This window comes from Ursus americanus, chromosome 22, assembly GCF_024610735.1.
Source record: "Ursus americanus isolate L20-20 chromosome 22, mUrsAme1.1.p, whole genome shotgun sequence".
In the NCBI taxonomy this organism is placed as follows: Eukaryota; Metazoa; Chordata; class Mammalia; order Carnivora; family Ursidae; genus Ursus; species Ursus americanus.
In genome coordinates, this window is record NC_142148.1 from 22,004,312 (window position 1) to 22,029,186 (window position 24,875).

The window sequence follows — 24,875 nt, forward strand, 5'->3', positions numbered from 1 at the left end:
CCGCGAGCTTCCTTCAGGCGCACGGTACGGTGAGAGGGAAGGGACAATCTAGTGGGGATGGTGACCGGGGCGCGAGGAGGCGCTGTGGAGACAGAAGAACGGCGTCCGGATAGAAAACCGAGGTTAGACTGTAGCGTAGCCCGGTCCTCCACGGTTTGTCCCCCAGAGCAGCGGGGCAGGACGCGGCCCTGTTTTTCCGCATCTTTTGGAGCCCAAAACTGGCTCCCCGGAAGTCCTGAGCGGCCCCCTCAGGATTTAGCCCTTGCTGTTTTTCTCCCCTAACGCCTGCGGGTTCCGTAGGACCCTGTTCAGGAAGTAAACCGGTTTCTGTCTTAGAGTCTCGTCTTGGCCCAGCACCTTCTTTTGGCAAATGTGAGACCTGAGATCCAAAGAGGGGAAAAGATTTTCTAAGGCTATATAGCAAGTTGGAACCAGCTGAGAACTCCAGGGGCAGGGAGCGGGGTGGGGGGAGTGGAGAAATTGCTTTATGAGCTATCAGAATATCTGAGTATTCATCTACTGTGTCCTCACCGTGTGCTAGGACAGTGGTTCACAACGTGTGTCTGGACCACCAGCAGCCACATCACCTAGGAACTTGATTAGAGATGCGGATTCTCGGACCCCATCCCAGAACTGTCAAATCAGAAACTGTGGGAGTGCGGCCCATAATCAGCATTTTAGTAAGCCCTCCGGGTGGTGCCATGTGCATTGTGCTATGAAATAAGTTGAGACGAAGGCACATCTGTGTGGTGGGTTTTTAGAGGCAAACTAACTTGTCTGAAATTACTCAATTAGTACCTGGGTCTGTCTGACTCCAAAATCTGTACTCTTAACCTTAAGCTTTTAGTCTTTTTTTTTTTTTTAAGATTTTATTTGTTTGTTTGAAAGAGATAGAGAGAGAGAGCGTGAGCAGGGGGAGGGGGAGAAAGTAGACCCCCCTACTGAGCAGGGAGCCTGATGTGGGGCTCTATCCCAGGACCCCAGAATCATGACCTGAGCCAAAGGCAGTCGCCCAACTAGCTGAGCCACCCAGGTGCCCCTAAGCTTTTAGTCTTAAGAATTATCAATGAGGTCAGAACATCCTTTGTATACCTGTGAACAATGATCTGTAGGTCTCCCCCTAGGTGAGCGACAGAATCTCCTAGGGAGCTTCTTCAGAATTCCATAGTTGGTGTTTTCAACCACAACTCATTTCCAAGACCCTCTTTCAATAAGTTGAGTGAAGCTGGGCCCCAGAGGTGACATACACAGCAACAGACATTACTCTATCTGGACCTGGTGTGAGGGACATATACCTGACATGGGTCCACACCTTTTAGTCCTCCAGCTTTCATATGAATCTTGTTCTTTTCAGCCCCACTTTTTTTCTGAACCTCGTTCCCTCCCATGTGCAAAATTGTGGTAAAGCCTAACCAGCTCACTGGTTTGGAAGTGTACCATTGGTATAAAACCTCTTTTACAGATTCCCTGGGGGCATGCAGTGCTGGAGACAAACAGATCATTCATTCTGTCATAGAATGTTGGAAGAATACCTAGCCCAAGGTCCAAGACAGAAAAGGTAAGTTTTCAGTCTGCTGGGCCTGGTGGTAAAGATTTGTAATGGGGAGTTTGATCTGGAGAGTTGGGAAAGATGGAGCTCTGAAGGAAGAGTAGGAGTTAAGGGGAAGAGGGAGAGGAAGAGAAGAGAACATTCAGGAGATGAAACCATGGCAGCTACTGGTAGGGAATAAAGCCACAAGTTGGGAAGGAGTGAGGGGGCATGCTGAAGAATTTATTTTTGTTTTTTTCCAGTTTTATTGAAAAATATTTGACATACATCACTGTATAAGTTTAAGGCCTACCTCTTGATGATTTGATTTACATATATTGTGGAATGATCACCACAATAGGTTCAGCTAATCTCCATCTTCTCATATAGATTACAATGAAAAGAAGAAAAAAAATTTTCTTTGTAATGAGAATTCTTAGGATTTATTCTTTTAACAATTTCCAGTGTTTCAGTACAGCGTTATTAGCTATAGTCCTCATATTGTACCTTAACATCCTTACTATTTATTTATCTCAACTGGAAGTTTGTATCTTTTAACCACCTTCCTCTGTTTTCCTCCTCCCCCCACCACCCACCTCTGGTAACCACAAGTCTGATCTCTTTTTCTGAGTCTGTTTTTTAAGATTCCACATGTAAGTGAGATCATAAAGTATTTGTTTTTCTCCATCTGACTTATTTTACTTGGTATAAACCTCCAAGGTCTATACATGTTGTCACAAATGGTAGGATTTCCTCATTTTTTGTGGCTGAATAATATTCCATGGTGTGTGTACCACAACTTCTTTAACCATTCATTAGTTGATGGACATTTGGTTGTTTCCATGCCTTGGTTATTGTAAATCATGCTACTATGAACATGGGAGTACCAATATCTTTTTGAGTTAGTGTTTTTATTTCCTTATTTCTTAATGTTATATATTCCCAGAAGTGGAATTGCTGGATCATAGAGTATTTCTATTTTTTATTTTTTTAAAAGATTTTATTTATTTATTTGACAGAGATAGAGATAGCCAGCGAGAGAGGGAACACAAGCAGGGGGCGTGGGAGAGGAAGAAGCAGGCTCATAGCGGAGGAGCCTGATGTGGGGCTCGATCCCACAACGCTGGGATCACGCCCTGAGCCGAAGGCAGACGCTTAACCGCTGTGCCACCCAGGCGCCCCTATTTTTAATTTTTTGAGGCTCCTCCATATTGTTTTCCATAGTGGCAGCACCAATTTACATTCCCACCAACAGTGTACAGGGTTCATTTTTCTCCACATCTATAAATAGATGTGAGGCTGGACCCCCCCTTGTCTTTTTGATGATGGCCATAAAGAAATTATTTTTGTCCCAAGGGTGGAGGAAGCCACAGAAGGATTTGAACAGGGGTACTTCACTTTTCATGTTTGTGTCTTAGCAAGATCACTCTGGCTGCTATTTGGAAGACAGGATCAGAGTGGGAGACTAGTTTAAAGACTGTTAAAGTCACTCAGGAGATATGGGGGGCACTGATGATGGAGACAATTGGAATAAAACAGTAAATTCTTTTTTATAAGTTATTTTTTAAAAGGTTTTATTTATTTATTTGACAGAGAAAGAGAGGACAAGTAGAGCTGCAGGCAGAAGGAGAGGGAGAAGCAAGCTCCCTGCTCAGCAGGGAGCCCGATGTGTTGCTTGATCCCAGACTCCTGGGATCATGACCTGAGCCAAAGGCAGATGCCTAATCAACTAAGCCACCAGGGCGCCCCTAAATTCTTTCTTAAACTTAATTTTTTTTTACTTGCTGTACAGTATACATAACAAAATTTACCATTTTTAAGTGTACAGTTCGGTGGCCCAGGGAAGTACATTTACTTTGCTGTGTAGACGCCACCACCATCCATTTTCAGAACACTTTCATCTTGCAAAACCGAAAGTTTTGTGCCCTCAAACTAGTAACTCCCCAGTCTCTCTTTATCCCAGGCCGCAACAACTACCATTCTACTTTCTGTCCCTAAATTTGACTAAGTATCTCATAAGAGCAGAATCACACCATGTTAGTCCTTTTCTGATTGGCTTATTTCAGTTAGCATACTGTCTGCAGGATTCATCCATGGTATAGCCCGTGTCAGAATTTCCTCCTTTTTAAGGCTGAATAATAACTTTGTTAAATGTTCATTAGGTGTTCATTGTATACATTGTTAACCTTAAAAATAAAACTCATTTTACGAGCAAAAATGAGTTTGTTTCGGAATAGCAGAACATTGCAGTTTGGGACACGCAAACTACAGCAAGGGAGAAAAATTTGCTTTTATAGAAGAAAAGGAGTTGGGAGGGGCTTTTATAAAGAAAAAGTCCAAGTTGGATTAAGCTAGGAGTTTGAAGTGTAGTGGCTTTTCATTGGCTATAACAATTGTAATGGTCTTTCATTGACTGGGCTGTTGCTGGGCAGGGAGAAAATCTTTCTTCCTCCTGCTGGGGTAGTAAAAAATAGGCTTTTTCCTGTTGGGAGTGAAAGGTATGTCTCTTTTGTTGGGGTCTGCAATTGATGAGGACTGATAGGGTGTGAGAGCTCCTTCTGCTGGCCTCCCAACTCCATTTTATTATTTAATTTTATAAAGACTTTAAAAAATGTGTTTATTTTTTAAAAGATTTTATTTATTTATTTGACAGAGAGAGAGCACAAGTAGGCAGAGTAGCAGGCAGAGGGAGATGGAGAAGCAGGCTCTCCACTGAGCAGAGAGCCCAATGCGGGGCTTGATCCCAGGATTCTGGGATCATGACCCGAGCCAAAGGCAGACACTTGACCAACTGAGCCACCCAGGTGCCCCATAAAATTTATTTTTTATTTTTTACGTAATTGCTACACCCAGTGTGGTGCTTGAACTCACAACCCCGAGATCAAGAGTCGCATACTCCACCTATTGAGGCAGCCAGGTGCCCCCATCTCCATTAAAAAAAAAAAAAAAAAGATTTATTTATTTGAGAGAGTGAGTGTTGCACACACGGGGGGGGGGAGGCACAGAGGGATAGAAAGAGAAAGAGAATCTCAGACTCCCCACTGAGCCCAGCTCTGAGCCCAGCGTGGGGCTCTATCCCATGACCCTGAGATCATGGCCTGAGCTGAAATCAAGAGTCGACCACGTTACTGACTGAGCTACCCAGGTGTCCCCTCATCTCTATCTTAAATGAGGTTTCCTTTATTCGTTTTCATAATATATACCTTATTTTGTTATTTGTTCATCTATTGGGGGACACTTAGGCTGCTTCCACTTCTTTGCTGTTGTGAATAATACTACTATGAATATGGGTATACAAATATCTGTTTTTGTCCCTGCTTTCAAGTCAGTTCCGTGGGGTATATACCCAGAGTGGAATTGGTGGATCATGTGACAATTCTCTTCTTAATTTTTTGAGAATGACCATACTGTTTTCTACAGTAGCTGCACCATTTTTGCATTTCCACCAACAGTATGCAACAATTCCAATTTCTCCACATTCTCATCAATTGTTTTTTTTTTTTAAAGATTTTATTTATTTATTTGAGAGAGAGCACACATGAGTTTGTGGAGAGGGGCAGAGGGAAAGGGAGAAACAGACTCCCTGCTGAGCAGGGAGTTGGACACGGGGCTTGGACACGGGGCTCAATCCCAGGACCCTGAGATCATGACTTGAACTGAAGGCAGATGCTTAACCCACTGAGCCACCCAGGTGCCCCTTGATAATAGCCAACCTAGTGGGTATAAAGTAGTATCTCATTGTGATTTTTACTTGAATTTTCCTAATGATTAGTGATGTTGAGCATCTTTTCATGTGCTTGTTGGTCATTTGTATATCTTTGGAGAAATGTCTATTTCAGACCATTGCCCATTTTTTTGAGTCTTGTCGTTTGTTTTTTGTTGTTGAGTTTTAGGAGTTCTGTATATATTCTGGATATTAATCCTTTATCATTTATGTAATTTGCAAATATTTTCTATTTTGTGGGTTACCTTTTTACTCTGTTGATAGTAGTATCCTTTGACACACAAAAGTTTTTAATTTTGGGGGCACCTGGCTGGCTCAGTCAGTAGAGCATGTGACCCTTGATCTCCAGGTTGTGAGTTCATGCCCCTTTATTAAGTAGAGATTACTTAAAATTTTTTTTAAGTTTGTAATTTTCATGAAGTGTAGTTGTCTGATTTGTTGTTGTTGTTGCCTGTACTTTTGGTATCATATCCAAGAAATCACTGCCAGGGTGCCTAGCTGGCTCAGTTGGAAGAGCACGTGACTCTTAAAAAAAAAAAAAAGATTGATCAATTTTAGAGGAGGGGGGAGGGGCAGAGGGAGAGAGTCTTAAGCAGCCTCTGCACTGAGCGAGAGCCCAACATGGGGCTTGATCTCACACCCTGAGATCAGGACCTGGGCCAAAACCAAGAGTCAGATGCTCAACTGACTTTGCCACCTAGGTGCCCCTTTACAGCATGTGACTCTTGATCTCAGGGTTGTGAGTTTAAGCCCCTTGTTAAGTGTAGAGATTACTTAAAACAAAACAAAACAAAAACCAACCTTAAAAAAATTGCATAACCAATGTCAACAAGCTTCTCCCCTGATTGCTTCTAAGAGTTTTTTAGTTTAGCACTTATATTTAGGTGTTTGATCCATTTTGAGTTAATTTTTGTTTGTTTAATGTAAGGTCTGTGAACTTATGACCCCAAGATCAAGAGTCACATGCTCCACCGACTGAGCCAGACAGGTGCCCCATTGAGTTAATTTTTTTATATGGTGTTAGGTAAGAGTCCAACTTCATTCTTTTACATGTGGATATCCAGTTTTCCCAATGCCATTTGTTAAAAAGACTGTCCTTCCTGCATCAAATGGTCTTAGCATCTTTGTTGAGAATCATTTGACCACATATGTGAGGGTTTATTGCAAGGCTGCCATATCCTATTCCTTTGGTCCATTTTTTTCTGTCTTTGTGCCAGTACCACACTGTTTTGATTACTTTAGCTTTATAGTAAGTTTTGAAGTCAGGAGGTGTGAGTCTTCCAACTTTGTTCTTTTTCAAGATTGTTTTGGTTATTGGGGGTCCCTTAAGATGCCATACACATTTTAGAATGAGTTGTTCCATTTCTGGGGGAAAAAAAAGTCATTGGAGGGGTGCCTGGCTGGTTCAGTTGGTAGAATGTGCATGCCACTCGATCTTGGGGTCATGAGTTCAAGCCCCAAGTTGGGCATGGAGCTGAATTAAAAAAAAAAAAATCAGTGGGATTTTGATAGAGATTACAGTAAAAATCTGTAGGTAAATCTTCCAATCCATGAACACAAGATATTTTTACATTTATTTTTATCTTCCTGAATTTCATTCAGCAATATTTTATAGTTTTCAGAGCATAAGTCTCACTTCTTTGGTTAGTTCTTAACTATTTTATTCTTTTTGATGCTATTATAAATTGAAAAATTTTTAAATTTCCTTTTGGGTTGTTCGTTGTTCATGTATAGAAACATAATTGATTTTTGTGTGATTTTATATCCTGCAACTTTGCTGAATCCATTTATTCTTTTTTGCTTTCTTTTGGTGGAGTCTTTAGGATTTTCTACATATGTGATCATATCATCTGTAAACAGATAACTTTATTTTTTGCAAGAAGAGTTTTATATGTAATATTATATTGTGAAGCTCTTATCTTAACTCTGAGGTTCATTAAGTTTGTGATTACATGGGGGGGTCCCACAGAAAGTTATATTTATAGGGGTCCTTAGATCCAGTCCAGCTTAGTGTCTCACAGCAAGTTAGAGGTTCAGTAGGCATCCGAAACCTGATCTGTGTTCCTCTTCTTAGCTTTCTAGGAGCAGACAAAGCCAAGCTGGGAGCTAGCATGGAGAGCCCTTGCCTAGAGGGTATTTATGGGGCCAAGACTTGATCCCTTTGTGCTTTCACCCAAGACTTTCCTTATCTTAGGAAGTGGGGAGTCTGGCTGAATCCCAGTGCATCCATCTGGTTAAAATAAACATCCTGGGTGGTCTAAGATGGAAAGGAACTTGATGAAGAGTCAGATTTGGAAGTAGGAGAGAGATTTGGAAGTAGGACAAATTTTGCCTTTGTGAGGTTGGGACTTTTTAAGCACCAGTTAAACACATGATCTCAGCCTCGGGGCCGAGTATGTCCTCTTAGCTGAATGCCTCTATACCACTGCCAGCTGCTTGTAGGAGGGTTTGGAAAGGAAAGTGTGCTCTGAGGGGTAAGATTGAGGGCCCTAGCCGGACACAGATGGAGTCACAGAAATCAGAGGAGTCCTGTGAGGAAAAATACACAAGCCATGGAAAGAGCACCCGTTGTGAAGTAGAGGTCTGAGTTTGTATCCAGGTCCTTTTTGCCTAAGATAATGTTTTACTAGTACTTACTGGGTTCTTACTAGGTGTCAACTTCTCTAAATGTTTTACATGTTTTCCTCCAAAAGTTGGCTGGGCTCTTAACCACTATATTGAACTCCTCTCTTTTACCTTTATTTTAAAATTTTCTACAGTAAGTGTGGATTACTTATGTAATTAAAATGACAATCTCAGGAAGGCTACACTTGACCTTCAGGCCACCATAGACTCCTGGGAGCTGAGGGGAAGTCAAATGGTTTGGTAGGCGGAGGGGTAAACTACTTGGTGGTGCACTTCTCCCTCTCATCTTAAAACTTTGAAAGATGAGGTGCTGTCTTAACCTAGCAGCTTCCTTGGGATAAGTCAGTGTCCTGATCATAAATGATCAGGTTCCTAGAGCAAGAGCACGAGAATCTGTTCTCATAGACTGTGAGGCGTAAGTGTGGCGTAAGTGAAGAGTGGCAGATTCCTGGACTCTCTGGGGGTGAGGTCTGGGAATTTGCATTTTTGTAAGCTCTCCTGATGATCTTGATACATATTTAAGGCTTGAGAACTACTCTGGGTAATTCCTTCCAGTTCTGCCACTTAACAGCTGTGTGGTATGGGGCAAGTTATTTTCACAGTTCTGTTTTACTCTCAGCCCTGTGCTGAGAGGCCAGATAATAATAATATATGATAACAGTAATGTGGATTATCCTATTTCATCCTCCTAAAAGGTGACTGTTACTATGCACATTTTATTGATGAGAAGACTGAAGTGTGGAGCGGTAAATTGACTTGCCTATGATCATGACAACCAATTAGGTGACAGCCAGAATCTGAATGCAGGCTTAGATTATAGATTATGGGGCATATGCCCCATGCCCACTGTGATGAAAGGGATATGGACTAGGGTTGAGACCAAGGAAATAAGGATGCAGAGCACCCACACTGACAGGTGGCTGCTAGAGGGGAAAATAAGTGCTTTGGAAACCAGTAACATTGAGAGCATTGATAATTATTATTTCCACATCCCTCCTGAGTTCCCTTCTCTACAGCTGCAGTGGCTGACATACCAAGATTACAGCACACCAAGACAGGCTGAGCCCCTCCCTTCTGGGCGTTTTTCCCATTAGCAATTTCTAAACTAGAGCGTAGTTTTTCTTTTTTTAATTGTTACTATTTTTTTTAGTAATCTCTACCCCCAACATGGGGCTAGAGCTCATGACCCTGAGATCAAGAGTGACTGGGCCAGCAGGCACCCCTAGAGTGTACTTTTTAATTTTAAATCCAGAGTCAAGTCCAACCCTAGAGGGTTTTTTTTTTAAGCTTTTATTTTTTTAAGTAATCTGTACACCCCACGTGGGGCTCAAACTCACGAACCCCAGATCAAGAGTCGGATGCTCTACTGACAGCCAGCCAGGCGCCCTAGAAATGCATTTAAACGCTATTTCCTAAACAGGACTGCTACAGGAAAGGTAGATGTCCTTAGGTAACATTTCTAGCTTCGGAGGAGAGGGGCTCTAGCCACATTATCACTGTCAACTTTCATTATCTAAAATGTTTCTTACTCTGGGGTTCATCAATTTGAAGCTTGATGCAGAAGATGCTTTTGGTTTCAGTTCTTTGAAAAGTATTTGTAGGAAGCCATCTCTTCTAAGGCAGGCAGACCATCCAAATCACTTCCCCTTTTAGGGTAATAATATTCGTTTTCCAGATGAAAATGAGTATTAAACTTATTTTGAAGAGCCCTTCCAGCATGTTCGCATTCTGTAAGCCCTAGGGCCGTGTCCATTTTGAGGGCTACCGACAGAGGGAGTGGAAAACCAGGACCTTGGGTGAATGGCTAAACTCTCTCAAACCAGAGCTCTTTAATCTGGGAAACATGAATGGGGAGGCACGGACTCCAAATTTCTGAAGGAGAGTGACTGGTGGGAAATTGGATATCCTCCATCTGGGTCTACTGGGATCAGGAAGAAGCCGATTTGGTTCAGTAGAAGAAATTTCTAGTGTTTACCCCAAACCATGTTAGTTGAATGCCAATAGGCAGTGAACTGCCCATCACTAGTTCAAATAAGGTCCAGGCAGATATCTTAAGCAAGACAGACTTGAATTCATATCCTAGCTCCATTTAATACTGGCTGTACAGTTCAGGCCAATTAATTTTAACAAACCCTCAGTTTCTTTACCTATTAGAAGAGCCTCTCACTTCTTTTGTGTGTATACAAAAATTAAAGTAATAATGAACACTGCAGAGGCCCAGGCAATAGCAAGGCTGTTCACTGCTGCAGGCCTTGACTTTTTAGTGTTTGGGCTACAATGAAATGTATAGTCACTTCATTATGAAGTAAATGAAACTCACAGCTCTCTAAAGCAAAAAAGGGAAATTTACTAGCTTACATAATAGGGAAGTCTAGGTGGTATCAGTTTCAGACATGACTAAAGCATCCATTTCATCTCTGCGTCTTTCCATGCTGGCTTCACACTGCAGTCCTACCCTTTCCTCACTGGTTGAGGGGGAGGATAAAGTTGCTAGCTCCCTTAAGTTCCCTCACCACTCAGCAACCCCAAACTTGACTGTTCATCCCAGGGAAGACTGGTGCAACTTGGGAGGCATATGCCCCATGCCTACTGTGATGAAAGGGATATGGACTAGGGTTGAGACCAAGGAAATAAGGATGCAGAGCACCCACACTGACAGGTGGCTGCTACAGGGGGAAATGATAAGGCCCTGTAAGAATTCAGCAACTGCCCCACCTCCAGATGGGGCCCAGAGTCACTGTGGGTCAATCTGTTTCTGCTTTAAAAAACAAAACAAAACAAAAACCAAAAACAACTTTATTTGACGAAAGACAAAAACAAAAGTTATTTACAGTAGTTTTTTGCTCAGATAATTCAACGGGATAACTGTGCTTCTCCTCCAGGTTTATCTCACAACCAAACCAAGCAGAGGCTGCTAAACCCCCAGCCTCCCCATCTTGCACACGGGGGGAATGCCAACCAGAATTCAGCAGCATGGCTCCTCACCCCTCACCACCTCTACTGCTCAGTGCACCATGGGAAGGAAAAGTCCCACCCCAGCCCAATACACTTCCAGGGTCCCTTGCTATAAGCATCTTCCAACAGTCATACCAGACCTGGGCTCACAGACATGGCTGGGGTGGAACAGGCTGGGAAAACAGCAGCTTCAACTAATCTTGAAGCTGCTATGTTCTTTCTTCCCCAGCTGGGCCTCAGGAGGGTGAGGATCCCTGATCCCCCTGGGACATGCAAGGACGGGGCGGGGTGGTAAAAGAGAGAGCCTAGGAAACTTGCCCATTCACAAGAGAGCAAACCTCACTCCCCTTAAATAGCTAATCCTCCATTCCCACAGCAGTGGGTAGGCCAAGCTACTGGGATGTCAGGTAGCCTCTCTGAAGCCCTCAGGGGTCATCCCAGAAAGGACAGAACACACGTTGCTGCCTTTCTCCTGGCCAGTTCCACCCAAGTCAGTCAACTCCCAGGAATCTCCCCCTTGTGCCTGACTTGGCAACTTCAGGAAACTACAGGCTGGGGGCTCCTGACCTGTCTTTTGGCCCAGTAACAATGTTATTCGGAACAAAAATATTTTGGCTAATAGTAACCTAGGATTAGTGTTTCTTAGGATATATAAAGATGGGGTGTATTGCTGTCGAATGCTGTCAGCAATGAAACAGCAAACTAAAAAATGGGGAGGAGGGAGAAGAGTAAGACCAATTGTGATCTGTTTCACTGTGAAGTTCAGGGCAGAGGCCTCTGCACGTCTGCAACTCCAATTTAGAGAAAGGTGCAACACAGAGACACAGTGGACAGGTTTCCTAACCAGTTTCCGGCCCCGCCTCCGTAGAAGGCAGCTCCTCAGCAGCTGGGGCTATGTTCCCTGCTTCTTCCAGGAATAGGGTCTTGCCACCGTCTTGGGGAAAACTGCCCATCTGAGTCAGCTACAAGGGCTTCCTGACCAGTAGGTGGCTCCCTTCTCTCCAACTAGGAGCTACTGGCAGCTTTTGACATTCTGGCCCCACTAATCCAAGTTCTTAAAGGAATTCAAAACTCAGGCTGCAGGGCCAAACTTTCAAGGATGAAGAGGGGAAAACATTAAAGAAAGAATGAAAAAAAAACAAAACCAAAAAACCCACTGCCTTGGTCTAACTTACTTCCCCCGTCCCCCAAAACACAGTAAAAACAAAAATTAAAAAAACAAAACAAAACAAAAAAAACAAACAAAACAAACCCCACCTCTCTGGTTTTATCATCCTTCTCTGCTCTGCGCTTAGAAGGTTTGGTCAGATTCCGTGTTGGACCCTCTTTATTCTTAAAAAGGCTTTGTTCCCTTCTGTGCCTGATGCAGAAAAGCCAAAGCCCAAAAAGTAGTGGGTTTTGTTTTGTAAATCAAACCAACAATAAAACAACTATTTGGAATTTTGCAGAGATTTAGCTGGTCCCCACAATAAAAATATTCCTTCCTTGTAAAACACTCACCAGTTGCAGTGGTGCCTAATTCCCAGTTCATCAGACTCCCTCATGCAACACACACTCACTCCCCACACCTGGGCTAACTACTCCCATTAATGCAAAACCCCAGCAAAAAGGGAAAAATAAAGTTTAGTGAAAACCTAAACATTCAACTGGAGTCAGTTCTGTTACAACTGCTGGGTTCCTCTCTTCTCTTTTGTTCACACTTAAGAACTTGGAATGTCCACACTTGGCTTAACCAAAAGAGGCCCAGCTCCGGGGCATAAGTCTGAATGTGGCAGGTTTCCTGTGCCCAGCCTAGGGAAGCAGGCAGGAACAAAGGTGTCCTGGGGATTCTCTGGAGAAGCAGCAGCAGCACCATGCCTGTCTCCGATCTCAGTCTCATCACTGAGGAGGCCTGGAGAAACGGCAGTTAGCAGAGAGGTCCCGGTCACAGCGCAGTGATGCCAGCTGGCATCTTCCTGCTGAAGACCTCTGGACAGAGGAGATGACCCCGACGTTTGGCAGTGATCCAAAGAAAACCCTCTGTATGAAAGGGAACCAAAACGGAAACCCAGGACAGCTGGCTCGAGCCTCGAGCACCCCTTTTGGCAGATGCTTACTTGGGGTTTTCAGAGACTAAGGGGATAGGAGTGTGCAGTAAAGGGGGTGATGGGTCCTGTTGCTTCTGAAGCTCCATCTCAGCAGCCCTCTGTAGCGCCACCTCCACCAGCAGCTGGAAGCTACTGAAGTCCTCCTTGTCCTGCTCTGGGGGTGTGGGCGGTGGCGTGTTGAAGAGTCCACCTGTGGGGCTTCCGGCTTCAGCTCTGGTCAGTAGGGTGAGTGTGTTGCCAGGGGTCACCAGGGGCTTTGGGGGCTCCAGCTCTCCTTGTGGGAAGGGGGCTGCTGGCTTTTCCCCCTGGCCTGAGTGGAGCGGCACGGAGCACACGGACAAGGAGAGCACATTGGTGGGGGCTGGCACAGACACAGCCAGCACTGAGGGGCTGCTGCCACGGGGGAGGGCCACATCTGAGGCCTTACCCCCTCGGCGGGAGATGGTGAATTGATTGGGGTCTTTGCCATCCTTCCGAAGCATGTCTGGGAGAAGGCGCCGCCGGGCGTTGATAAACCAGTTACAGATCTGGAATGCGTATGAGAGGCCGTGATCAGTTCACTCCGTCAAAACCAGCTAGGAAGCCCCTATGTTCCCGGCCCCAGAAACACAGCTGCAAACAACACAGACGTAATCCCAGCCTTCAGACAAGTTCATGTTGGGAAGAGAGAGTTAAAGAAATCCTACAAATGAATATAAAATATAAAACCAGTGGTGGGGACGATAACGGGAAGACCCAATCTAGTCTTTGTGGACTCGGGGTAGAACTGGCAGAAGCAGGCAGGGCTGATCCCACTAGGTCAGAACATCATAGCAAACCACTAACGGGCCTAAACAGTGGCTTACTGACCTACATACCTTGCGCACTATAGTATAGGTCCCGCTCCTGGCCCCGTCTCTTCTCCCTGTTTTTCAGTACTTACAGAATATGCGCCAGCTGCCGCAGAGGCAAAGACAGGCACCCTCTCCGCCTCACTCCTATGTGACAGGATACTGGGAACTCTGCGGGCTGCAGTAATGCCTAATGTTCCTCTACTGTTTGCTGAATGGATCAAGGCCCAGCTCTCCTCAGGGCTCCTGCACCAGTTTCTACCCCTGTTTATCACCTCTCTTGGCCCATCCCCAGGGCAAGCTCCTGGGTACCATCTTCCTATGGAGTCTATCTGTCTCTACCCTGCCAGAGGGACAGCCACCTATGGCAGGAGCTGGTGCGCGGACTTGTCTTGGCTCCTTGCTCAGCAGGCTGTGAAAGCTCCTGTTCCGGGCAGAGGCAGAGCCTTCTTGTGGCTTCTCTTCCTCTCCATTCCAGGGGTTCTCATTTACTTCTCTTCATCTCTAGGGTCTTCCCAGTACAACCACACACACACACCAGCATGCATCAGCAGACACTGGCTGAGCTGAATGCTGGCTAAGGTTGCAGGGGAGCCCGAGAGAGAGGTAGAGCTGAACGGCTGGGGGAGGCAAAGGAAAGGGACTCAGCACCTCTGATACTAAGTACTGTGCCAGCCACCTCACTTGCATTCTATTTCATCTGTACACAGCCTGGAAGGTAGTGAGTAGTGTCCCCGAAGTACTAAGGAGGGAACTGAACTCTTGGAAGAACATGCCCCAAAGTCACACAGGCTCCGAGTATAGAGCTGGGATCTATACCCAGGTCTCCCTTTAGGGCTTTAGGCCTTAGGGCCCCTACTGCTGTTCTTACTGTGCTTTGCTGCGTCTTAGCAAACAGGCGGAACTGACAACCGAATAATCATGATCGTAATCCTAAAAGCAAATACTTGTTGAACACAAAACATACCAGGTGTGGTCCTGAACATTTCCCATCTAATTACTCATTTAATCTCCAACAACTTAGGAGACAGGTACTGTGATGATCACTTTATTTGAACTGCTGAAGACACAGAGGCCCTGATCAGAGAGCTCAGTAACTTGCTCAAGGTCACCAGTTCAAAGGCTGGGCTCTGTTCCAAGCAACCCCCACTGCCAGGTGAAGAGAAAAGACTGAAGCCTTTTCCGCTCGCTGAGATGCTTCCGCTCCCGCATCCTGCCGCTGCCTCACCAGCTCCCTGTGCTACCAGAGAGCGCGGGCCTGCTCACCTCAGCTCTTCGGGCAGGGGAACCGGGCAGGTCACCGTGACCTGGTGCAAGTCAAGTAGGGATGAGGTTTTCTGTTGAGAAAGCAGCCTTGGGGAGGGGAGCCTAGGCGTTTATTAGCAGCTGTGTGGGCACCTAGCCCCTAGCTGCGCCTCCCATTTTGGCTTAGAATTCTGGGAAGAGCAGAGCAGAAAAACACCCCCCCCACACACATACTCTCCCACATGCTCACCCTGGTCCACAGAAAACTTGGCAGCCTACTGTCTGTTTTGTCTTCTCGTCCGCTAGAAATGCACAGCTGGGGGGGGGGGGGCAAGGGCAGGAGGCCTGCGTGTACCACCAGTGCCAGCTGTGATAACAGGCTATCAGGAATTTCTGTAGCCCCTTCCAGCTGCCCGACCCATGCCCAAGTCAGGAAAAGAGCATGTGATTTGCCCCGACTCAAGGTCCTTGGGGAGGTGGTGGGGAGAATGCCAAGGTGAATTCTGTGATTGATAGGGCACAACACAGGCTGGGTGCCTGAAAGCCTGTCTCTACCACAAAACGGCCCCTATGGGAGAGGCTGCTGTCCTGCCGGTACTTTTTATCAGTGGCTGAGAGGAAGAATGTGGGAGGAATGGCTGTGGCAAACTGGAGCGGGAGGGGCATGAGGAAGCTGATGAAGGCCATGAGGATCAGAGGAGGGCCTTTGAAGAAGGTGACACATGTGCTTTAATTTTAATGTCTTTTCAGCTGTGAAAGACAGAAGCAAAAGAAGGGAGCGAAGTGAAGGCATGGAAAGACTTTCCCAAACATCACTGGACCTCTACTTGTGGTGTGACCACCCATACCCAGGTGGTCTCAGAAACAGCTGGCTGTTTTAGAATCACTCTGACGGTGACTTAAAAAAATAGCTATCTCTTAGGGGTGCATGGCTGGCTCAGTCGGCGGAACATGCAGCTCTTGATCTCAGGGTTATGGGTTCGAGTCCGATAATGGGTGTGATTACGTACAAATAAAAAATCTTAAAAAAAAACACCTCTCTCTCATCTGCTCTGTAGATCCAGTGGGGTTGGGATGGGGGTGGAGTCAGGAATGTGGTTTTTTTTTTTTTTTTAAGACTTATTTATTAGTCAGAGAGAGACAGCCAGCGAGAGACGGAACACAGGCAGGGGGAGTGGGAGAAGAAGCAGCGAGCTCCCATCGGAGGAGCCTGATGTGGGGCTCCATCCCAGGACTCCAGGATCACGCCCTGAGCCGAAGGCAGACGCTTAACAACTGAGCCACCCAGGCGCCCCAGGAATGTGTGTTTTTAAACAAGCTCCTAGACTTAGGAACAAATGGTTTAACCCGCTCACCCCCATCCCTCTCCCGCTTTGGGAAAATCCTCTCTCAGGTAACTGTATTTGAATGGAGTCCTAAAGGACTTGAAGGAATGGGGAGCTCAGCTGACACCACATTGGTAATTAATTACACTGAGTTCTTAGTCCATTAAATATTGTTTTCCCTCCCTACAGGATGCTACCCAGGGGGCAGGGTAGTGCCTGTTCTGCCGCTGTGTTTCCAGCACATAGCACTGGGCCTGGCACAGAGCACACCCCAATCAGTATGAGAGTGAAAGAATGAGGCCTGAACCCTGCCTGCCACGCTTACCTTCCCTCCCCAACAGGCAGCCAGCCCCTTAGAACAGTTAGAAAACACAGCAATAAAGTAGGCTCAGAGGGTGTCACAGGGACCTGTGAAAACCCTTCACAAATGACTTTTTTTTTTTTTCCGTCTTACCCTCCTGACTGCCTAGCCCCAGGCAAGTACCAGCAAACCAGTTAGTTAAATGACTCATTGACTTGCTAATGAGATTGCTCTTGGGCCAAGTTAAAGGAGACAATCAAAAGAGCTGTCCCCAGGGAGAGAAAACAAGCTTGGCAAAATGCTGATGCATGTTGAAGCCAGGTGATTGGTTCCAGGAGTGCATTATAATATTCTCTTTTGTGGATATTTGCAAATGTTCTTAATAAACAGTGAAATTTTAAAAATTAAATACAGGAAAAAGAGATGCCTCCAGGGACTTAGGCCAATTTTTCCTCGATTGAAGAGCTACTACATTTCTTTACTTTTGAGGTCCTGCCTGTTGACATTTCCCACACTTCCTCATTTTCTATCAATTCAACAATCATTTGCTGAGCACCTACCAGCTAGCGGGCATTGAGCTAAACACTTGGGATATAGTGGTAAGTAAGCCTCGGCCTCTGGAGTTCACCACGTTCTAAAAAGCAGTTACGGTTCATTGTCCAAATGCTGACCTGGTCCTGGTACTGTGGGAGCGCACAGTTCCTGAGGGTTGAGGGTCTCCCTGGTAAGGAATGGGAACGAAGTGGTCTGGGGTACTGATTAGTGTGGCATGAGTATGGGGGGGGGGGCAGGGATAAGGTCTGCTATGCAGATAGGACAGGTGATATTGTCATTAGGTTGGCAGGAGTCATTGAAGGGTTTTTAATGGCGGATAACAAGTGGTAAGGCAAAGATAGGCTGGACCAGGATAGGAAAGCCACATTCCAGAAATATTTAAGGGGTGAATACATAGGAATTGGTGACTGATCAAATAAGCTGAGAAAGGGCAACCAAGGGGCGCCCCTTAGAAAGGGAAGGAGCTAGCTTGGAGAAGTTATCCGTGATCAGCTGAGAAATCTGAGGTGCCTGTGAGACCTCCAAGCAGAGGTAGATGGCTGGAGACCATGTGGGACTCATGGGATAGCTTCCACCCAGGGCCACATGGTCCCCACTACTCCTTAACTCTCAGCATGACTCTAGAGCAGGGTGGCCAACACCAGACCCTTCCCATTAGGGCACTCCAGGACCCAGCTGGCCCTTCCTCAGAAGTCTCCAGCAACAAATCCTTGCTCCAGACCAACATTTCTCTAAGTGGAATCAGGGATATATCATCCTAGGGGTCCACTAGTTCTCAGAATGTTTTAGCTTTATGTTTCCATTCTGATCTTGAAGGAGCACAGTGGCCTCTGGCAATCCAGCCTTGCTCAACGACAGGGTCAGTGCCTTTGTCATACTACACGCCCCAGCCCAGTCAGCAAGGCATCATCCCCATCCACCATTTTACATTAATGCAGTTAGATGGAATCTCATTGGTTTTACATTTACTTTGGAAAACTTGTTATTTTACAATTTGTAAGAGCAAAAGCAAGAAGTTGTGTTTTTTTTTTAAACCCAGTTTTATGTTAATACGTGCTTAAGTGATGTGATAATAAAAATGTTTCAAGTCAACACGCTGGGGGGGAGGTGGGTCCATGAAAAATAACTTAAGAGAAATTGGCACATCACACAGATGGAAGAAAGTGTCCCTGACAAAAAGCAATTTCAATACAGTGTGACAAGCGGTTTGTCAGCACAGGTAGGAGGTGCCATGAACAGAGCAGTGGCCTCAAACCTACTCCAAGAACGCTCTCATGAGGAAATGCTTTACATGGAGTGAGCCAGGTTCAGAAAAGTCAGGAAGAAGCCTAGGGAGAAGGCCTGGAGGAACAGAGGTCCGAAGGTTCACAGGCCTCAGGGACAGGAAGAACTGAGAGATGAGGCTGGTAAGCTCCTGAGTTTGGACTCCATGCAGGACAGGGGTGTCCACGGAGTGTGTGATACAATCAGATTTGTACTTTTGTGTCCAACAGAATGGACTGAAGGAGCAGAGTTAGATGGGATACTGTCCAATTCATGAACTGCTTAATAAAGCCCGTTTTTAAAAGGAGGAGAGAATGGACTGAGGGAAAAAGGCTGGAGGCAGAAGACGAGCAAAGAGCCCATCTAGGTGATCCTGGTTCTCAGGCTCCAGCCTTTGGCCTGTGTTGTTCTACGTCCTGTGAGTTCAAGTCCACCTCTTCTGGGAGGCCTTTTGAGGCTCCAGGCTGCCTTAGACACCCTGCCTGGGTCTCTGCTGCCTTCTGTCCCAGCAGGTGATCACTTTTTATAAACACTAATGGCTGGGTCTTCCCCACTTTCCCATCCTAGACTGGACACCTCGAGGGTACCTCTGGGACCTCTCTGGGACCTCAACTGTAGTTGGGAGTGCTTGGGGCTACACTGTGAGATACTGGGTACTGCTGGACACCTGGGGTCAGTCCAAGACCTATGATCTAGGAGACATGAGGATGACAAGAGCAGAAACACCCACTCTGTGCTCACCCCGCCTGAGCCTTGAATCTTTCTTCTCCATCCCTCCTCCTTATATGCTATGAAAACACCACAAGCCTCTCCTTTTCTCAGATGAGGAAACATGAGGCTCAGGGAGAGGCAGTGGACTTGGCCAACGTCCAGGCTTCTTCTTGTGGAGAAGATGGATCTGAGTCAGGTTTTGTAACTCTAGAGCTTTCTCACAGACAGACCCCTGTCAACTGCTACCCAGCAAGTATAAAGTCAGGCAACAGGAGTTCTGAGGGCTGAACCTTCAGCATGAGGCATCATGGAGGAGGAGCTGGGAAGACAAGGGAGGCTCCGTTTGGGGTAAGGGAAGGAGGGAGAGTTAGCACCATAGACTGAAATAAGGACCTATAAAGGCTAGGGAAAGACAGAGCTGGAACAGGTGGCAGAGGGGCTCGGGGAAGAGGCTTAGCCGGCTCATGAAGGGGGCACTGGGGGCTCATGGGGAAGGGGCTGGACCTTCGCTCGGCTGGGGGCCTGTTCTGTCATCTCCCAGGCAGATGAGAGCCAGACTGGAGGCAAGTCAGTGGTAGTCCAGGGTGTCCTGCCTCAGCACCATGAAAACAGAACAAAAACATCTGTAGGTCAGCAGTCAGGGCAGTTCAAAGGAGATAATACCTTCTGCTCTGACAAAAACTGGACAAGAGATCTTTAGGTATGCTCATGTGCGTGGCTTACAAAGCACTTGTTCTTTCTTTTCTTTCTTTTTTTCTTTTAAAGATTTTATTTATTTATTTTTAGAGAGAGTGCGGGGGTGGGAGTGTGGGGTGTGGGCATGGGGCAGAGGAGGGAGAAGGACAAGCAGACTCCGTGCTGAGCGTGGAGCCTGATGTGGGGCTCAATCCCAGGATCCTGAGATCATGACCTGAGCCGAAATCAAGAGTCAGACGCTCAACCAACTCAAGCCACCCAGGCGCCCCATCTTTTCTTTTCTTTTAAGATTTTATTTTTAAGTCCTCTCTACACCCAATATAGGATGTGAACTCACAACCCCAAGATCAAGAGTCACATGCTCCACTGACTGAGCCAGCCAGGCGCCCCCAGAACACTTTCACATCCAGTTCTGAATCTGCTCCTTACAACAATTCAGTCAGGCAGGGGAGGAGTCGAACCCCCACTTTACAGATGGAGAAATCAAGATGTGGTCCATTGCTCCTATGTGGCAGAACTGGGTTTTGAACCCAGAAACTCTGAATTCTGCCCTTTCCTTGGCCATGATCCCAATTCATTTTCTTAACCACACTGCAGACCACCAGCTGCCCTTCCGCAACCAAGTCACTATCCAAACACTGCTCTGGGGCTAGGGGCCGAATTCCAAACACCCCACGCCTTCTCACGGCCTCCATTGTTAATGACACCACGACATTAATAATGGTGTCTTGCCTCTTCAGAACACTCCCAAATCTAGCTGCAATGACCTGACGTCATTGCCTTCCCTCGAGGCAGGGAGAGTGGGTGTTCTTATGTGGCCACACCGTGTACCAGTGACAGGGCTTAGACAGGACCAGCACCCAGGTCTCTTGCTACCTGCTCCTTACCTGCAGCACTGACAGGTTGGTCTGTCCAGAAAGGCTCAGCTTCTCCTGCTCTGAGGGGTAGGCGTTGTAGCGGTGCAAGTACAGCCAGTCCCGGAGAATCTTCACCGATTCTTTGGGCAGGTTCCCTCTGCGCTTCCTCTTGCCTGCCAGGGAGAGGAGGCCTTCATCCTCACCCAGATCACTGTCTGACATGGTGTCTAGGGGCTAGGCTGGACCTCGGGCAAGCCTGGAACAAGTGACAAGGGGATGGGGACATTATTACCATACATTGCCTCTCACCCTTTCACCAAACACATCAGTATTAGAGCCTGGGACACCAAAATGGAGGAACGGCAAATCAGAGTGTCAGGCCATCCCTTAGCCTGGGCAACCTAGAAGGGAAGACTCTGAGATGCCTTCATTTCATGCGGTGGGTAGAGGATGACTGAATTAACCGGCAGCTCATTAATAAGCAATAGCAGACTAGAAAAATTATAGCTACCATTGAGGTCCGCTTTCCATGCTCTGGATTGAGCACTTCACATTTATTATCTCATTCGATCCTCACAAAGTCCTTATAAGACAGGGACTATGTAAGACTATTATCATCATTTTATAGATGAGAAAATCAAGGCCCAGAGAAAAAGCCGCCTAACTTAAATAGTTACCACGTGACCCAGTAATTTTACTCCTAGACACCTACCAAAGAGAAACGAAAACCTTGTTCACACAAACCTTGAACACAAAGGTTTATAGCAACATTATTCATAACAGCCAAAAGGTGGAAACAACCCAAATGTCCATCAGTGGAGGCACAGATAAACAAAACGTAGTCCATCCATACGGTGGAATATTATTTGGCCATAAAAAGGAGCTAAGTCCTGATCCATGCTACAGTGTGGATGAACCTTGAAAATAATGCTAAGTGAAAGAAGCAAATCACAAAAAACACATGATTCCATTTTAATGAAATATTTAGAATGGGCTGGGGGCGGGAAATAGAAGGACGACAGCTAAAGGGTATGGAGTTTCTTTATGAGGTGATAAAAATGTTCTAAAATTGACTGTGGTGGTGGTTACATAGTTGTGAATATACTAAAACCACTCACTTGTTTGCTTTAAATGGGTAAGTTGTATGGTATGTGAGTTACATTTCAATAAAGCTGTTATGAAAAAAATTTCACCTCCAGGATAGGGTATGGAAACAAGGTTTGGACCAAGGTTTGCCACTACCACCAACCAACTCCCCCAGCCCCCGCAAAACTTTTTTTTTTTTAATATTTTATTTATTTATTTGACAGAGAGACACAGCCAGCCAGCGAGAGAGGGAACACAAGCAGGGAAAGAAAGAAGCAGGCTCCCAGTGGAGCAGGGAGCCCAATGCAGGGCTCGATCCCAGGAACCTGGGATCATGCCCTGAGCCAAAGGCAGATGCTTAACAACTGAGCCACCCAGGCGCCTCAGCCCCCCCAACCTTGACAGCATCTTGCTGCCCAGGTCTGGAAAGTCTATTAATCGCCATGGTCCTACAGCAATCCGTGTAACATTTCCTGCACCTACTGTGCCCTGCAGAGTGTTGAGTCATCCCTATTGGTTGTCTCAGACATTCTCTTTCGTCATCTAGCCCCTGGCCTGGTCCATGAATCAGTTCCTCAAAAATCCAGATAAATGAGCAAGGCTGGGCTCTGGTTCTCTCATCTTGGCTGTGTGACTTTGGCAAGTGTGCTCTCTCCTCCCTGGGCTTGAGCCCCCTCTTCACCTGTCAAACGAAGGAAGGGGTTTCCCTAGACAACTCAACTCAGTTGCTCATCCCCCTGACAACTTCTGGTTCACACATGCAAAAGAGATTTACATTTTAAAACGGTAAGTTCCAGGGCAAGCTAATGCCAGAATCTCAAGGCTCCTCCTTCCTCAGCCTTTTAACAGCTACCCAGCAGGCTGGGCCAACAGACTCTGGCATCTCCCAGGTTTTGTTTCCTCGACTTGGGCCTGAGCCCAGATATCTGGGCTGGCTAGGCCAGGCTTTCGAGGGAAGGGTCTACCCTCCCAGCCAGGCCACCTGGAGGTGAGACAGGCATTGGTTAGAGGTGCCACTCCTCACAGAACACCAACAGCAGGCTGCTTTCTGAGGTCAGGTTTCTGGGGCTTAGCTGGCCAGGGCAGTTGGGATGTGGGCTCAGGGATGCAGTCCTGGCAGGCTATGAGAAGTTTACTTAGGGTTATCTGTATAAATTCCACCCTGGCTGCCAGCCAAATCCCAGTCTGCAGGGTTCCAGAGGTGGCCCATGGAGATGACCCCTCAGCCTACACAGACCTCTCTCCACCATGGTGTCCTGCACTCCAGCCAGCTTACAGTCGGGGACGTTTCCCACAGACACACCCCACACTCACACCGTGACACAGACACAGACACACACACACACACACGCCCTCATCACCAGGCAACTCTGTAACAGCGCTCAGATAACAGGCACCAATCCATCGCTTAGCTCCTGGAACCACCATGGTTTTCACCGACAAACACAGCATACACTCAGCTTACGGATCCCACGTCTAGCACGAACAACTGGTCCCCACGAAACCAGCCCAATTCCTGGATGTATGCCTACCCACAAACTCCAACCGACCCGCCCACCCACGATCTCTCAGACTGAGGAAACTCCAAACGTCATCACACCAGCGATCAATTCTTACCCCAACTGGCCTGTGGCAGCACCCTCACGACACGACACCCGGTGCACCCTCCTACACACTCCACGACGCCGACCTGCAGCCACTCCCGCACGAACTTTCTGACAACTCCCCCAGCTCGTCCCGACACTCCCCCGGGCCGCGCACTCACGCTGCATTCCCAGCAGTTCACACAAAGCGCGCAGCCTCCCCCGCGGCCCAGACCTAGTCGGAGCACATGGCTCCCGGGGCGGCGGGGAATCGGCCAGAGCTCGGGGCGCCCGCACCCCTCAGCCCTCTACCCCGCGCTAGACTCGGCGCCCCAGCTCCGCCGCCCGCCCGCAACGCGGGTGGGGCGGGGGCTCTGGAAGAAAGAAAACTCACGTGTCTGTCCCGGGGCAGGAAAAAGTTTGGTTCCCACCCCCTTCCCCCGCCACTTGGCGCTGGCTGACTCTTCGGGGCGCGGGGCTGGCCGAGCCTGCGCGCTCGGCTTTGTGCTCCGAACTCGGCCCGGAGGGGGAGGGGAGGGGGCTGGGCTCCCACCTCCGCACCGCCCCCCCCCACCAGCCCTGCGCCCAGACTCCATGTTGGCCGCCCCCTACCCCGGAGACTGCGCGCTTCCCCCGCGGGAGGCTCGGCTCACGCTCGGCCTGCCCGAGGGTCCCGGCGCGCAGAAAACTTTCTTCGGGTCGCCGGCCCCACGCGCCCCGCTTCCTTGGCCCGCCTGGGAGTGACAGATGCCTCCGAGACAGACTTTCCTTTGTTCCAAAGGAAAGGGGAACTCGCGCGGGCTCCCCTGCCCCCTAGCCCCGGGCCCTTCCCGCTGCCCCCACCCGCAGCTGTCACTCTCGGCGGCCCCCTCCTCGGCTCGGCCCGGGGGGGGGCGGGGGGCAGAGGCTGCTGGCGGTTAGCAACGTGCACTTTTTAAACCAAACAAACCCGCCCCCCGCGCGCTCACTCCGGGCCGGGGCAGGGGCGGCCCTCTCACGGGCTGGGATCGTAGGGAGCTGGGCCCCCCAGAAGGGCCCCGAGAGAGCTTCCAACTGGGGGGGGGGCGGTGGGACATTCCCTCCACCGGCCCCCGCCCGCACCCAGCAGTCGCGCGGCTCACAAACACCCGAGGTCACACACCCACAATCGCACGCGCCAGGACGACGCCCCCTCCCCCGCCCGGCCAAGAAAAAGAAAGTTTCCAAGTCGTCCGCGCGCCCCCCGACCGCCTCTGTCCCACTTCTCCGCCCCACACTGACTTTTCCGAGCGGCTTTTCCGTCCACGCGGCCCCTGGCTCGGTCCCGGGCGTCCTGGCAGGGGGCGGGGGGCGCCGGGGGAGCGCGCCGCGTACCTGCCGGGCCTGACACTCGGCCTGACAGCTCGCGGCTGGAAAGCACCTCGCGGCCTGACGTCAGATCCCCTCTCCTCCCCCCGCTCTTTCCTCGCCCTCCCCCACCCGCCCGGAGGGAGAAAACAAACTTTGTGCGGAGCGCGGCGAGCTA

The 24,875-nt window shown here is 47.9% G+C and overlaps 1 protein-coding gene and 1 long non-coding RNA gene across 4 annotated transcripts; one reads left to right on the forward strand and one right to left on the reverse strand.

Annotated features, from left to right (window-relative positions):
- The first annotated feature begins 17 nt into the window (after positions 1-17).
- On the forward strand, positions 18-15,890 carry LOC123796953 (uncharacterized). Its single transcript, XR_006780842.2, has 3 exons — positions 18-122; positions 1,463-1,558; positions 15,745-15,890. It is a non-coding gene; the product is annotated as an uncharacterized LOC123796953 (long non-coding RNA).
- On the reverse strand, positions 10,657-24,868 carry TGIF2 (TGFB induced factor homeobox 2). 3 transcript variants are annotated; one of them, XM_045804548.2, is made up of 3 exons: positions 24,725-24,868; positions 20,733-20,958; positions 10,657-13,446 (listed from the first exon to the last, which is right to left on the reverse strand). In XM_045804548.2, the coding sequence occupies exons 2-3, from the start codon at positions 20,922-20,924 to the stop codon at positions 12,925-12,927; spliced, it is 714 nt and encodes a 237-aa protein (XP_045660504.1). In that variant the 5' UTR covers positions 20,925-20,958; positions 24,725-24,868; the 3' UTR covers positions 10,657-12,924. The 3 variants fall into 3 exon arrangements, with proteins under 3 accessions (XP_045660504.1, XP_045660503.1, XP_045660505.1); XM_045804547.2 differs by having other exon boundaries at positions 24,632-24,867; XM_045804549.2 differs by lacking the exon at positions 24,725-24,868 and adding an exon at positions 23,406-24,604.
- Positions 24,869-24,875: the final 7 nt, after the last annotated feature.

Coding starts and splice junctions, on each gene's coding strand:
- TGIF2 (XM_045804548.2), bottom strand. CDS start 20,924: ATGTCAGACAGTGATCTGGGTGAGGATGAAGGCCTCCTCTCCCTGGCA. Junction 13,447..20,732: donor CCAACCTGTCAGTGCTGCAG/GTAAGGAGCAGG, acceptor TACGCATTCCAG/ATCTGTAACTGGTTTATCAA.